Source organism: Odocoileus virginianus, chromosome 7, assembly GCF_023699985.2.
Source record: "Odocoileus virginianus isolate 20LAN1187 ecotype Illinois chromosome 7, Ovbor_1.2, whole genome shotgun sequence".
In the NCBI taxonomy this organism is placed as follows: domain Eukaryota; kingdom Metazoa; phylum Chordata; class Mammalia; order Artiodactyla; family Cervidae; genus Odocoileus; species Odocoileus virginianus.
In genome coordinates, this window is record NC_069680.1 from 63063394 (window position 1) to 63079377 (window position 15984).

The 15984-nt window shown below is 35.3% G+C and overlaps 1 protein-coding gene across 4 annotated transcripts in view; it reads right to left on the bottom strand.

The window, feature by feature from the left end:
* The window catches only part of CFAP70 (cilia and flagella associated protein 70), an 80822-nt gene that overhangs the window by 53146 nt on the left and 11692 nt on the right, over positions 1–15984 (bottom strand). For 3 of the 4 annotated variants that reach the window (XM_020894946.2, XM_020894915.2, XM_020894925.2), the window contains exons 6-10: positions 13298–13477; positions 10953–11135; positions 8987–9081; positions 5672–5771; positions 287–421 (exon numbers count right to left, since the gene is read on the bottom strand). In XM_020894946.2, the coding sequence (XP_020750605.2) occupies positions 287–421; positions 5672–5771; positions 8987–9081; positions 10953–11135; positions 13298–13477 (693 nt within the window). The remainder of the gene's footprint in view (positions 1–286; positions 422–5671; positions 5772–8986; positions 9082–10952; positions 11136–13297; positions 13478–15984) is intronic. The other variant, XM_020894935.2, reaches the window with a different exon arrangement.

Sequence of the window (15984 nt, forward strand, 5' to 3'; positions counted from 1 at the left end):
TCATTCCTTTTTATTGCCAAATAGCATTCCACTGTATGGTTATACCACATAATTTGTTTTTCTGAACACCTGTTGATAGAAATTTGGGTTGTTTCCAGTTTTGGGCTTTTTGTTATCCTAAAGTTTTTAAGATTCGAGGGCAAAAGACTTCAAGGCTCTATATTTAACATCCCAGTGTATCAACTGTTTCCAAATATCAACTGCAAAGATGTGTGTGCTAAAGATATAAGTAAACACATATATAAGAATAAATTAGGATGATAACTTCTATACTAATTTTTCTTACCTTTTCATAGACTGTACTATCTAGGTAAGGGTAAACATGAAAAGCTCCCCGAATCTTCTTTACACCTGGATACAGCAATGGCACCATATTAACATAAGCCACACCATGAAATGAAAACTGACCTTCATCATCAGTCTAAAGAAATAAAAACAGATAGCTGTTAGTGTTACAGAGTAATGTAATATAAGGTCTGGAGCTCTGACTGAGCAGTGCAAAGATCTGACTTTAGGAACTAGCTATGCTACTTGATTTAAGCCAGTTATATAGATATTTTGGGTCTCTGCTTATTTATGTATAAGTGCATTTAATAATACCATGATCACTGAGATAATATATATTAACAGTATTAATAGTAAAGATAGTAGTTTGATCAGCAAATACTCTAATAATGTATATTCAACCAAAAAGTCAATTTCACCATGTTGATTCTTAGGAAAAAAATGAAACTTTGCAAAAAAACCCACAATAATAACAATAAAAAAAGCTTAAGAGAAATCAGACTGTGGCCTTAGCTTTAGTTCACAGGCTCATATAAATGAAAAGAGCCTTACAAATCATCTGGACCAGTGATGACAAACAGGATTTCACTTATGCTTAAATTCTAATATTACTGGAGGTGTTTTAGAATACTCTGTTGACAAAGATTCTACGTCCTTATCTAGATTCAAAAGGATGGGTTCAAAAGGAAAGAATACTTTAATCAAAGTAATATCTGCCATGAATGAAAGAGGATGAATGACAGTCTGCCATCATGTATTTGTCAACCCCAATCTCATCTAAATTCTCATTACAAAGATGAAGAACATGTCAGCAAATATACATTAACATAATTTTAATGGTTGTATAGTTTGCCATAGAAAGCATTTACAAGGAAAAAATAAATTAAATGAAGGAAAACACATTTAATTTCTACAAGGTTAAAAGTAATCTCTTTGATTTTGCTGATTATAACAATATCAAAGGACTTCCCTGGTGGTACAGTGGATTAAAATCCACCTGCCAATGCAGGGGACATGGATTTGATGCCTGGTCCAGGAAGATTCCACCCACATGCCGTGGAGCAGTTAAGCCCGTGAGCCACCACTGCTGAGCTCCTGTGCTGCAACGACTGAGCCCCGCGCACCTAGAGCCTGTGCTTCACAGTGAGAAGCCCACAGCTACAGAGTAACCCCCACGCGCCGCAACTAGAGAAGGCCCATGCTCAGCAATGAATATGCAGCATAACCAAAAAAAAAAGAAAACAAGACAAAAATAGTAAGCAGAAATTAGACTTAAAGTCCTGTCTTCGTATGATAACATTATGTTTTAGAAATCATATCCCTGATGAATATAAATTTCAAAATCCTCAACAAAATATCAGGAAACGGATTCAACAATACATTAAAAAGATTGTACACTACGACAAACTGGGATTTAATACAGGGATGCATGGACGGGTTCAGTTCAGTTCAGTTGCTCAGTCATGTCCGACTTTTTGCGACCCCATGGACCAGCATGCCAGGCTTCCCTGTCTATCACCAACTCCTGGAGCTTAATATTCACAAATCAATCAATGTAATATAACACATTAACAAACTGAAGAATAAAAATCATATGACTTTCTTGACAGATGCAGAAAAAGCATTTGATAAAATCCAACATCCATTTATGATTAAAAACCCTCAACAAAGTGGGCATAGAGGAAATGCATCTCAACATCATATAGGTCATATATGACAAATTCAAAGCCAACAGCATCCTCAAAGGTAAGAAGCTGAAAGTATTTCCTCTGAGATCAAGAACAAGACAAGAATGCTCACTCTTACCACCTTTATTCAACATAGTATTAGAAGTCCTAGACACAGCACTCAGAAAAGAAAAAGAAAAAAAAAAAAAAAAGGAATCCAAATTGGAAAGGAAGAAGTAATAAAGCTGCCACCGTTTGCAGACATGGTATTATATATAGAAAATCCTAAAGATGCCACCCCAAAACTACTAGAACTAATAAATGAATTCAATAAATTTGCAGGATACAAAATCAATATCAGAAATCCACTGCATTTCTACTTACTAACAATGAATTATCAGAAAGAAGAATTAAGAGAACACTCCCATTGAAAAATGCATCAAAAAGAATAAAATATCTAGGAATAAATATAAGTAAGGCGGCCAAAGACTTGTCCTTTGAAAAGTACAAGATACAAGATACTAAGGAAAGAAACTGAAGACGACACAAACAACTGTAAAGATATACCATGTTTATGGATTGAAAGAATTAACATTGTTAAAATACTACTACTCCAGGCACTAAAGATTTGGTGCAATTCCTATTAAAATACCAAGGGCATTTTTCACAGAACTGAAACAAATAATTGTAAAATTTGCCACAAAAAGAGGCTCTAAAGGCTCTAAAAGGAGCCACAAAACACTCTGAATAACCAAAGCAATCTCAAGAAAGAAGAATAAAGCTGAAGATATCAAGCTCCCTGATTCCAACTATACTACAAAGCTAGGGTAATAAAGAGAGTATCGTACTGGCACAAAAACACACACACAGATCAATGGAATGGAACAGAAGGTAAAGAAATAACACTCGTATGGTCAATTAATTTAACATAGGAGAGAAGACTACACAATGAAAAATACAGCCTCCTCAATAAATGCTGATGGGGAAACTGGTCATGCAAAAGAATCAGCTGGCCTACGTTCCCAAAATGTATACAAGACTAAACTCAAAATGGATAAAAGACTTAAATGTAACACCTGAAACCATAAAACTTCTAGAGGGAAACAGAGGCAATATACTCTTTGACAGCAATATTTATTGGATATGACTCCTCAGGCAAGGGAAACAAGAGTAAAAATAAATTGGACTATATCAATCTAAAAAGTTTTTGCATAGGAAAAGAATCTATGAGCAAAACGTAAAGGCCACTTACTAAATGGGAGAAAATATCTGCAAACTATATATTCAAAAAGTGGTTAATATCCAAAATGTACAAAGAACTCATAAAACACATCAAAAAAATAAACAAAAAAAAAACTGGATTTAAAAATGGGCAGAAGACTGGGAATTCCCTGGTGGTCCAGTGGCTAAGACTCTGCGCTCCTGATGCAGGGGGGCTGGGTTCGATCCCTGGTTAGGGAACTAGATCCCACATGCCACAACTAAGACTCTATGTAGCCAAATAAATAAAAATAAATGTTTAAAAAAAAAAAAAAAAATGGGCAGAAGACTTTCATAGGCATTTTGCCAGAGAAGGCATACAGATGACCAACAGATACATGAAAAGATGTTCAATATCAATAACCATCAGGGAAATGCAAATCTAAACCACAATGAAATATCATCTCACACCTGTAAGAAAGCATGCATGTGTGCTCAGTTGTGTCCAACATTTTACGACCCTATGGACTGGAGCTCACCAGGGTCTTCTGTCCACGGGATTTTCCAGGCAAGGAAACTAGAGTGGGTTGCCATTTCCTCCTCCAGAGGATCTTCCCGACCCAGGGATCGAACCTGTGTCTTCTGTCCTGGAAGGCAGATTCTTTACCAGTGAGCCATGTGGGAAGTCCCCTGTCAGAATAGCTGCCATCAAAAGAAGATAAGCACTGGCAAGGATGTGGAGAAAAGGAAAGTCTTTTCTCAGTACAACAGTCGATGGGATTATAAACCGGTGAGTGGTTATGGAAAACGCTAGGGAGGTTCCACAAAAAATTAAAAATATACCTGCCATTTGATCTAGCATTTTCACTTTGGTGTATTTACCTGAAGAAAACAATATTATTAAATGGAAAATAAATATGTACTTCAATATTCTTTACAGGATTATGTAAAATAGATATGGAAGCGACCTAAGTGTCTATCAATAGATAAAGAAAGGGCTTCCCTGGTGGCTCAGTAGTAAAGAATCCATCTGACAAAGCAAGAGACATGGGTTCCACCCCTGGTACGGGAAGATTCCACATGCCACGGGGCAACTAAGCCCAAGTGCCAACACTACTGAGCCTGTGCTCCAGAGCCGGGGAGGCACAACTCCCGCGCCCACGGGCTACAGCTGCTGAAGCCCACACGCACGCTCTGCAACAGCCGCTGCAGCAAGCACTGAGAAGCTTCTGCGCTTCAACCAGAGCAGAGCGTCCACACGGTGCAGCTAGAGAAAGGCCCATGCAGCAACGAAGACCCAGCAAAGCCAAAAACAAATAAATAACCTTATTAAAAAGATAAAGAAGATGTGGCATATATGTGTGTGTGTGTGTGATATACACACACATACACATACGATGGAATATTACTCAGCCATAAAAAAAGAAACCTTGCCATTTGTGACAACATGGATGGATCTAGAAAGTATTATGCTAAGTGAAATAAGTCAGACACAGAAAGACAAATACCACATCATCTCACTTATATGTGGAATCAAAAAGGAAGAATAAAACAAAAAAAAACAGAGAAAAACGGGTAGTTGCCTGACAGAGTGGTGATTGAGAGGGTGAGAGAAAACAACTGAAGGAGATTAAGAGGTCCACACAACCAGTTATATAAGTCACAGAGATATACTGAAATAATATACAACATAAGTAATGTGGTTAATATTACTATAATAACTTTACATGGGGACAGATGGCTACTAGACTTATCATGGTGAACACTTCATAATGTATGTAAATGTCAAATCATTATGAAGTACACCTGAAAAACTAACAATATTGTGCAACAACTATATTTCAATTTTTTTAAAAAAAGGTTTTTTGCAGTAGACATTTATTGACCTACTTCCTGTGGTTTTCTTCTTCAGTAGGATAGGAAGCAACTGTTGGCATAGTCAGTGAGGTGAATTGGAAATAGAGTCATTCGGACAAATGCATTTATTTTTATCATAAACAAACAAAAAACAGTAGAGAACTTGTTCCAGGCTCATCAAAGCTGTATCTTTTCAGAATAGTAGCACATCTATGAAAATTAGCAGGCTAAAACATTTTAAGTAGGTCAGTCTAAAATAAATTTGGAAAGATGTATTAGGTTGAACCATACAGCCAATATTTATCTACTTTTGACGTATTCAAAGGCTATTTCATAGTTTTACTTGTGGTAAAACTATAACAAAGGGCTAAAGGGAAACTGGATATCTGAGAATAAAGCCTAAATAATTTTTAGTGGACAACAGGGAACTAGGGTTACCAGTCATTCTGATTTGCCAGGAACAAGGGAGTTTCCTGACACATGAGACTTGCAGCACTAAAACTGGGAAATTATTAATATTAAGCAAATTAGGATAAGCTGGCTACCCTAGGGAGCAGCCACACAGTTCACATTTTCCTTTGGTATCAGAATTAGAAGCAGAGCAACAGGATGGGTCTGACCCAGCATTTCCTCTACAAATATTTTTAAGTGAACAAATTTACCTTTTCAAATTTAGCAGATTTCCCTTTGGGTACAGCAACCAGAGGAACCCTTGTGATCTCGACGGGCCAAAATCGGCAATCAGCAATTCGCTTCTGAAAACTGCAAATCAAGAATCAGCCCATTAGCACTATATGCAAAAATGGGGTTAGTATAATTAAGGTTAAAATAAAGTATTCCTCTCTTTAAAAGTAGTAAAATGCTTATATGCAAAAATTCTTATTCGGTATGTGAACTTTTAAAACCTTCCCATAGTTATAAAATTCCAAAAATAATTATACTATATTGCTAGGAGAAGCAAACTGCAGTTTTTGAGAACAGTTTGACAATATGAATCAAAAGTCTTTAAAATATTCATAGTCCTTGACCCAGAAATTCTACTTATAGCGATTAATTCTAAAGAAATAATCAAACAAGTACACACAAAATATAAAATACATTTATTTCTACTGTGAAAGTAATCACAGTAGGACTTCCAGTGTCACCTTGGACACATAAAGAGCTTGAAAGCTGTCATTCTTGTCCTAACAACAAGAAAAAAGCTGTTCAAATAAAAAATCAATGACTTTTCTTAGATCCACCTAAGAATTAAGTTCACATGGCAAATCACCACCTTGATACATAGAGAAACAAGCAAGTACAGAGAAGCATAGCTAAGATCAGCTTACAGGCATCAGAAGCCACTAGAGCCAGTTTAACTGGTAGAAACACTTTAAAGATAATTGTGAAAAATTGCTGGAGACTGAGAATGAACTAAACCAGAGAGTTAAAAACTCCTGGGTGCCCACTCCTAGGGAGTCTCCACACTTTCTTGGGGTTTAAATCAAGGAGCTCCATCAGATTCTTATGGTGAAAACAGGAGAAAAATTGTTTTAGGGAGAAAGAAGGGAAAAGTAACTGTACTAAAATATGTCCAGAGTGTTCTCTGTAATTAAGGCCTGCTCTGTAAGGGAAACTCCTTCATCAGAGTTTTATGTGACTCAGGGAAAGGGCAATTAGACAACTCTAGCCCTATGTAGCCTTCCTCTCTCACATGAGAAGAGGAAGAAAAAAAGACACACTTATGAAGTCACAACCGAGGGACTCAAACTCATTAAAACACTGAGATTGAATCACAGGATTATAGAAAACTTCCTTTCTCCAACACTTTACCATCATTCAACAGGATCCAGTATGATAACAGTGAATTATAACTGAGAATCTGCAAAATACAAACCCTATTTGGGAAAAAGCTCGGAGCAAACCCAAAGACAACAGGGAAGGAGTGAAAGGACACTGACGCCTCCAGCACTTGCAGATACAGGAAGCATTAAATACGGCCTACCTCCTAACCAGGTCAGCATAACACCTCACACTGAAAAACCTAATTACCACAGTTCTTACTACCCAAAACATAATGTCCAGCCTTCAAAAAAAAAAAAAAAACAAACTACAAGAAATGTTAAAAGGCAAGAAAAATACCATCTGAAGAGGCAAAGCTATCATATGAATTAGATATGACACAGATTTTGAAATTATCAGGGAGATAATTTAAAATAACTGATTAATATGATAAGGACTCTAATGGAATAAGTAGAAAACATGTAAGAACATATGGGTAATATAAGTAGAGAGATGGAAATTCTAAGAAAGAATCAAAAGGAAATGTTGGAAACCAAAAACACTAACAAAAAAGAAAAATTAATTTGATGGGCTTATCAACAGACTGGACATAATTGGGGAAAAAAATTTGTGATCTTGAAGCTACTGAGCCAATAAAAATTTTCCAAACTGAAACAGAAAGGAGAAAAAAAAATTTTAATCACAAAAGAATATCTAAGAACTGTGGGATAATTACAAAAGGTAATAGGAATACCAGAAGGGGAAAAACGTGAGAAAGGAGCAGAAGAAATATTTGAAGTCATGATGGCTGCAAATTTTACCAAATTAGTGACAGATACCACAGATCTAGAAAGTTGAGTGCACCAAGCATAATAAATAAATAAATATATATATATATATATATATATATATATATATATATATATACACACATATATAAAACTACACCTAGGTATATCATATTCAAATTGTACAAAGCCAAAGAGAAAGAAAATCTTGAAATCAGAGAAAAAAAAAACTTACCTATACAGGAATAAGGATAAAAATTATCTTGGATTTCCTTTCAGAAATCATGAAAGCAAGAAGAGAATGATATGTAATACTTACAGTTCTGAAAGAAACAAACTACCAACTTAGAATTCTGTATCTACTGGAATTATCCTTCAAAGATGAAGGAAAGATAGACTTTTAGTCAAACAAAAATGGAAACAAGTTGTGGACAGTAAACCTGTCATGCAAGAAATGCTAAAAGTCTTCACAGAAAAAGATATGATATGGGTCAGAAATGTGGATCCATATAAAGACAGGAAGAGAATCAGAATGAAACAGATTTAGGTAAAATAAATTTAAATTTTTTCTTACTTTTAATTAGTCAAATAGATAACTGTTCAAAGTGATAATAGCAACAATATATCCTTAATGAAGTATCAGCAAATCAAATCTAACAATGTACATTTATATTATATACTACGATCAAGTTGGGTATATAGGAACTCTGAAATACATGATCAATTTTTCCATAATTCTAAAACTTTTAAAAATAGCCTACTAATTAAAAAAATATATATATATTTTTTCATTCAGATAATACATATATTGATAATCCTTTATTTATCACTTCTCCCTAATCACTAGGGCACTGTGACCAGAGACTGATAGTTAACCACACAAAACTGTGTCATATTCTGCTTTAGTAAATAAATCCTGATCTGGTATGGGTGACAACGTGTCCAACAAAACCACTCTTTCCTAAGTCTCTTTTTCTTCGAGAGATGGGCAATGAGATGAAGGAAGGTTCTACAAAAAGGGCTAATACAGCCAGCATGTGTCCTTTTTTAATCCATGAGCAGTTGCCTCTTCCAACTTTCTGCCAGTAATATGAACATGCAGGCTAGAGAGCCAATAAGCCATCTTGAACCATAAGATAACCTTGTGTATGGAATGCACATGTTAAAGAAGGTAGAGCAAAGAGAAAGAGCCTGCATACCTAACAGTACTGTAGAGCCACCGTACATACTAGGCCAGACCTTCTTTTATATGAAAGAGAAGAATCCACCATGGTTAAACTACCATCACTAGAAGCCTGCTATTAGCAGATGTGGTAGAAGAGAATCTCAGATCACCTTAACTCAACTGTAAATAAACGAAAGTATAATAAAATATTTCTTCCCACCTACAGTCTCCATTGGTTAGAAATACTCCCTCCCTCTTCCTACCTGACAACTGCAGGAGGATCAAGGTAGCAGCGACTTTCCAAGTCCCAAGTAATCCTTTTCTTCATGCATTCTGCTTGGTTCCTAAATTCCCTATCCTATAAAATCATAAGACAGAGACTTTTATTCTCTCAGTGTGGCCTGGCTGCCTCCAGCTCCATCTGAGGGCATTCTTTTAATGGATTTGATCATAATAGTTTTATTACTATTACTATTACTACTCTACGTATGACTACTACTAAAAACACTAACACCATCTTAAAGTTTTGAGTACTTTACCATTAATAAAGTACACAGAATAAATTACTTATATTATCCTTTTATCAATCCGATACTGTCAAATATTCATTCACATAACCTCAATCAGTGATTCTCAACCCTGGATGCATATTGGAATTATCTGAAAGCTTTTAAAAACAAAAAATCAAACCTTGGGCATTGGTATTACTTTAAAAGTAAATTCTTATACAATTGACCTGGTTAGAGTTTGGCCACTGTTGTTTTAAAAGCTCTCCAGGTGACTGTGATGAGCAACCAAGGTTGAGAACTAGTTATCCAAAATAAATGGAACATAAAATCTAAATATCTAAAATAAAATATCTGATATAAGTGAAAATATTAATAAAAGTAAACCATGAATTTTTAGTAATCACAATGATGACAAAAGACACTACACAATATTTTTAAAATACTGCTAGCCTTATCTCTGGGCTTCCCAAGTGGCGCTATTCAAAATATTTAGAATCAGACGCTAAAGTAATTCAACCACTTACTATAAAATTACTTCATCAAATGTTTCCACTAATGATTATCAGTTTGTTCAAGACACATTTGCAAATGTGTTTACAGAATTTCTTATGCCCTTGACAAACATATGTTGTAGAAAAACATGAAGGAAGGAAGGAAGGAACAGGAGGAGAGAGGGAAGGAGGGAGGAAAGGAAAGAATATAAAGAATAATTTCAACAACTTAAATGTCCACCAACAGGAGACTAATTAAGCAAATTAAAGTATGTTTATACTATTTCATATCATATAGCAAGTACAAATAAAAAAAAGAATGAGAATGCTCTTTGTATATTTATGTGGGAAAAATCGCCATGATATACTATAAAGCAAAAAAAGCAATTGCAGAAGTATGTGAGTATGTCACCATTTGTAGAAAAAAAAGATAGGGAAAGAATACATGAAGGTATTTGCGTGTATGAATATGTGAAGAAAAAAAACAGATTTTCCGTGCTTCCAATATGATTAAGCACTTTATATAATACTCAGTTAAAAACAAACACACACTTCGCACTTGAAATAAAGCAAAAATAGCATAGTCTTCCTGACAGGTTCTAGTTCTGAAAACAGCAAGACTTTGAATACTTTCTGTAAATCTGGACATCCTAAAGAAAAACAATTTCATCCCTGACTTTTACCATGTCGATGTCTCTTAAGCCAGTCTTTCTGAAATTTGACTCCCTTGAACCCTTTGTGAGGAATCTTTAGGAAACTTTACTTTTCTAAACGTTTTTGCTTCTGAGACTTCCTTTAACTATGTACTTTTGCTTAATTTGTATTCATTAAAAAGTATCCAAAAGGGAACACAAGAAACTATAGTAAAGGTTAACTATCAGGGTGATGATCAAAGAAGGAATTAGGAAGAAGAGACAAGGAAGAGCAGGGAGACTTTAACTGAGTATCTCTTAATGCTTTTTCAACTTGTGACTGTATTATAACTTACTCATAAATAAATAAATTACAAATGCGATAAAGAGTAAAATACTAATTAAATCAATTATTTTGCTTGTTGGACTTAAGTCAGGAAATATTTTAATCAGAATTTCTATAGATAATTGTTTTGACATAATTGTTTTAAGAGGTCATGGATGTATATGAGTTACAGTGATTTACAAACTGTAAACATGTTTTATCATATGTCGGTGAACTGAGATTACCACCAAAAAACCATGTAATTCTTTCACCTCAGGGTGGTTGAGTTCACCTTCTTCTTCCTCATAAGGACCACCAACGATGAAACTATCAGGAATGTTATTAGCTCCAGGAGCCAGAATGTTGGCAATAGGCCATTTTTTGGGCCGAGGAACAGGTTCTCTTTCCCCTCCAAGCTTCAGAGTTCCATTCTTGAAGAAGATGGGATAGTCCTTCTATAGAAATAAATACCATAAAACAGGAAATTTTGTAAAAGACTATGAAGTGGACAAAAAAAGATTACTGAAGTGTCTTTTCACTGGAATATCAGGTATTATCTAACGACCCTTCTGTGATTATCTGAGTCTAAAGAGGGGCCTATGTTCTTCATTTGTTTGTGCTATTTTATAATTCTGTAATTTATAGAAAATCGATAATAATGCAAATTATTCTTGTCCATAGATATGCACATGTATTTTGTCCAGTAAAAATATAACTGATTATTGCCCTATGGCTGATGATAAGTTTTGAATTATCAGCAAACATATTACAACTTTTCTGGTTGCTTACCAGGAAAAGGTAAACCACCTTACCTCTGAACAAATCTGGGTCATTTGTTCAGATTCTTGTTTGAATTGGTTTAATCCCTTTATTTCATTTTATATTTATATGAGAGTCATGATGTACCTTTTTAAAAATTCTTTTACAAAACAAATGTGACAAAGGCTAAAAATATAAACATTTTTATACTGCAATTCATCTAAAATAAATTTGCAACAGAAAATTGGCAAAGTCTATAAATAGACAATTTAGAGAAAAGCAAATTAGAAAATCCAACATTTAAATAAAAACATGCTAAATATCATGAGTAAGTGAAATGCACATTAAAACTATGAGATATCTATCATTTTAAACCGTAGATTGGCAGAGTCAAAGTCTGAAAATATTAAGTGTTGACAGCACTGTAAAGTTAATGGTATTCTTATACATAGTTGATGGAAATGTAAATAGGTGTAACTATGGAAAGCAATTTTCTAGTCTATTATAAAAGTTAAAATTGGCATAACCTGTAAGTCAACTATTCTAATTCTTTGGGTTAAGTTTTAAAACTTCTGTGAAGGAGGGGCCTTTACAGGATAGCAGAGTAACAATCTTTGAAAATCTGCTCCTCAAAAAAAAACCCCAATAATGCTAGCAAAAATTGACAAAATTAAGAATGTCAAAACCATTCAATATGGACAGGACAGTCTTTCCAACAAATGGTTCTAAGAAGACTAGTTATTCACATGCAAAAGAATAAGACTGGTTCTTACCTAACACCATATACAAAAATTAACTCAAAAATGGATCAAAGGCCAAAACATAAGAGCCAAAACTATAAAATTGTTAGATGCAAACACAGGGGAAAAGCCTCTGTACATCGCATTTGGCAATGATTTCTTGGTTATAACAAAATTTAAAAATGGATAAACAGAACTTCATTAAAGTTGAAAACTTTGGGGCATCAAAAGATACTAACCAGTGTAAGAAAAGGGAACCAACAGAATGGGAGAAAATACTTATAAATCACATATCTGATAAGGGATTAACGGCTAAAAAATATAGAGGACTCCTAAAATGCCAACAACAAAAACACAAACAAAAAAAAAAGACAAACAACCCAGGTCAGAAATGAGCAAAGGACTTGGAGAGATATTTCCACAAAGAAGATATAAAATGGCCAGCACATGAAAAGATGCTCAGCATCTTTTAATTTTTATTTCATTAGGGAAATATGAATCAAAAACACAAGGTTTGCGACTTCATACCTATTAAGATGGCTATTATGAAAAAAGAAAATAACAAGAGTTGATAAATATTGAGAAACTGCACTGCAGGTGGGAGTGCTGAATGGTGAAAAGGAATTGGAGATTTCTATACAAAAAGTGTAAAATGGCAATAAAGCAGATGAAACTAACTATACTTTTTTAGCAAGCAATTTGAAAAACTCTTTTAGGAGCCTCAAAAGACCCATACACATCATTCTATAGAAATCTGGACTAAGAAAATAACTTGGAACTAAAAGACTATAATGTAAAACACTATACAAAATTTACAATATATATGCAAAAAAGTAATCTTTGTAGAAATATGACTTCCAAAAATTGTCAGTTTTTAAGTGATTTACATATTTTCCACAATAAATATGTATTTATTGATAAAAATTATGCATAAGATATATGTAACATGTAAACTATACAATTAACATCCATGTATAAAACAGAAGTAAACTTGATTTTTTTGAGCCTGAAAAACTCAGATGTTAACAGAGCTTGCTTTGAACAAAATCTTAGAAGGTGAGGAAGAGATGGCCATATGAGTGTTTAAATCTGTATAAATATCAGGCTGTAATCTTTACCTCTCCAGCTGACGGAACTTGCATACCAACCATGTAGTTTTGCAGCGGCCCTACTGGCATGAAGGATTCAGGCACAGAGTAGGCAGCCTCCAACGTGACCTTCAGAAGATTGCCTCCTGAGATCTGGGCTGTGGTCAATAAGGGCTCCGCAACCAACACTTTAACTTCAAGGCTGCACTGCTATAAAAGAGTAAAATTACACAGAAACTTCAAAATGCCAGAGGCCTCCCCAGTTTTTACATTATCTCATTTGAATCTCACATCACTGTTCAAGGTAAGAAATCAGGTTTAATTATTTCCATATGGAGGATTCAAATAACTCTTTCTAGGTCCCACAAATTAGAGATGAAGCCAAGAAGAGAACCTTATTTCAAAGTTAGATCCCTTCCTTTCCGAGAGCAAGTATGAACACAAATACATATAGAAGAGGAATCAGAAAGTTTTATACTGAAATGTTATTAATAGTTGCACATGAGTGAGTGAGATTAGGGTGCTTTTATTGCCAGTCTGTATTTTATGATTATTTCTGTAATTTAAATATAGTGCTGGAATAGCAAACAAAGCAACAGACAAAGGATTAATCTCAAAAATATACAAGCAACTCCTGCAGCTCAATTCCAGAAAAATAAATGACCCAATCAAAAAATGGGCCAAAGAACTAAACAGACATTTCTCCAAAGAAGACACACAGATGGCTAACAAACACATGAAAAGATGCTCAACATCACTCATTATCAGAGAAATGCAAATCAAAACCACAATGAGGTACCATTACACACCAGTCAGGATGGCTGCTATCCAAAAGTCTACAAGAAGCAAATGCTGGAGAGGGTGTGGAGAAAAGGGAACCCTCTTACACTGTTGGTGGGCATGCAAACTAGTAAAGCCACTATGGAGAACAGTGTGGAGATTCCTTAAAAAACTGGAAATAGAACTGCCATATGACCCAGCAATCCCACTCCTGGGCATACACACCGAGGAAACCAGATCTGAAAGAGACACGTGTACCCCAATGTTCATTGCAGCACTGTTTATAATAGCCAGGACATGGAAGCAATCTAGATGCCCATCAGCAGACGAGTAGTTAAGGAAGCTATGGTACATATACACAATGGAATATTACTCAGCCATTAAAAAGAATTCATTTGAATCAATTCTAATGAGATGGATGAAACTGGAGCCCATTATACAGAATGAAGTAAGCCAGAAAGATAAACACCAATACAGTATACTAACACATATATATGGAATTTAAAAAGATGGTAACGATAACCCCATAAGCAAAACAGAAAAAGAGACACAGATGTACAGAACAAACTTTTAGACTCTGTGGGAGAAGGTGAGGGTGGGATGTTCTGAGAGAACAGCATTGAAACAAGTATACTATCAAGGGTGAAACAGATCACCAGCCCAGGTTGGATGCATGAGACAAGTGCTCGGGGCTGGTGCACTGGGAAGACCCAGAGGGATACGATGGGGAGGGAGGTGGGAGGGGGGATCGGGATGGGGAACACATGTAAACCCATGGCTGATTCATGTCAATGTATGGCAAAGACCACTACAATCTTGTAAAGTAATTAGCCTCCAACTAAAAAATAAAAAAAAAAATGAAAAAATAAATATAGTGCTGAAAAACTTTTGTTTTTTATTTAATATTTGAAAATCATGTTCTTTAACATATTTCTATTATTCAAAGGTGAAAAAGTATTTCTGGCATCATGAAAAGCTCTAGGAATGAATTTCTTTAGTAGGGCTACCAAGATTTGGTCATAGCAAACAACCTCTTCCAACAACACAAGAGAAGACTCTACACATGGACATCACCAGATGGTCAACACCGAAATCAGATTGATTATATTCTTTGCAGCCAAAGATGGAGAAGCTCTATATAGTCAGCAAAAACAAGACCGGGAGCTGACTGTGGCTCAGATCTTGAACTCCTTATTGCCAAATTCAGACTCAAAGTGAAGAAAGTGGGGAAAACCACAAGACCAGGTATGACCTAAATCAAATCCCTAACGATTATACAGTGGAAGTGAGAAATAGATTTAGGGACTAATATTGATATACAGACTGCCTGATGAACTATGGATGGAGGTTCGTGATATTGTACAGAAGACAGGGAGCAAGACCATCCCCAGGAAAAAGAAATGAAAAAAGCAAAATGGCTGTCTGAGGAGGCCTTACAAATAACCGTGAAAAGAAGGGAAGCAAAAAGCAAAGGAGAAAGGCAAAGATATACCCAACTGAACGCAGAATTCAAAGAACAGCGAGGAGAGATAAGAAAGCCTTCCTCAGCAATCAATGCAAAGAAATAGAGGAAAAGAACAGAATGGGAAAGACTAGAGATCTCTTCAAGAAAATTAGAGAAACCAAGGGAACATTTCATGCAAAAATGGGTTCGATAAAGGATAGAAATGCTACGGACCTAACAGAAGCAAAAGATATTAAGAAGAGGTGGCAAGAATACACAGAAGAGGTGTACAAAAAGGATCTTCACGACCCAGATAACCACGATGGTGTGATCACTCACCTAGAGCCAGACATCCTGGAATGTGAAGTCAAGTGGGCCTTAGGAAGCATCACTACGAACAAAGATAGTGAAGGTGATGGAATTCCAGTTGAGCTATTTCAAATCCTGAAAGACGATGCTGTGAAAGCGCTGCCCTCAATATGTCAGCAAAATT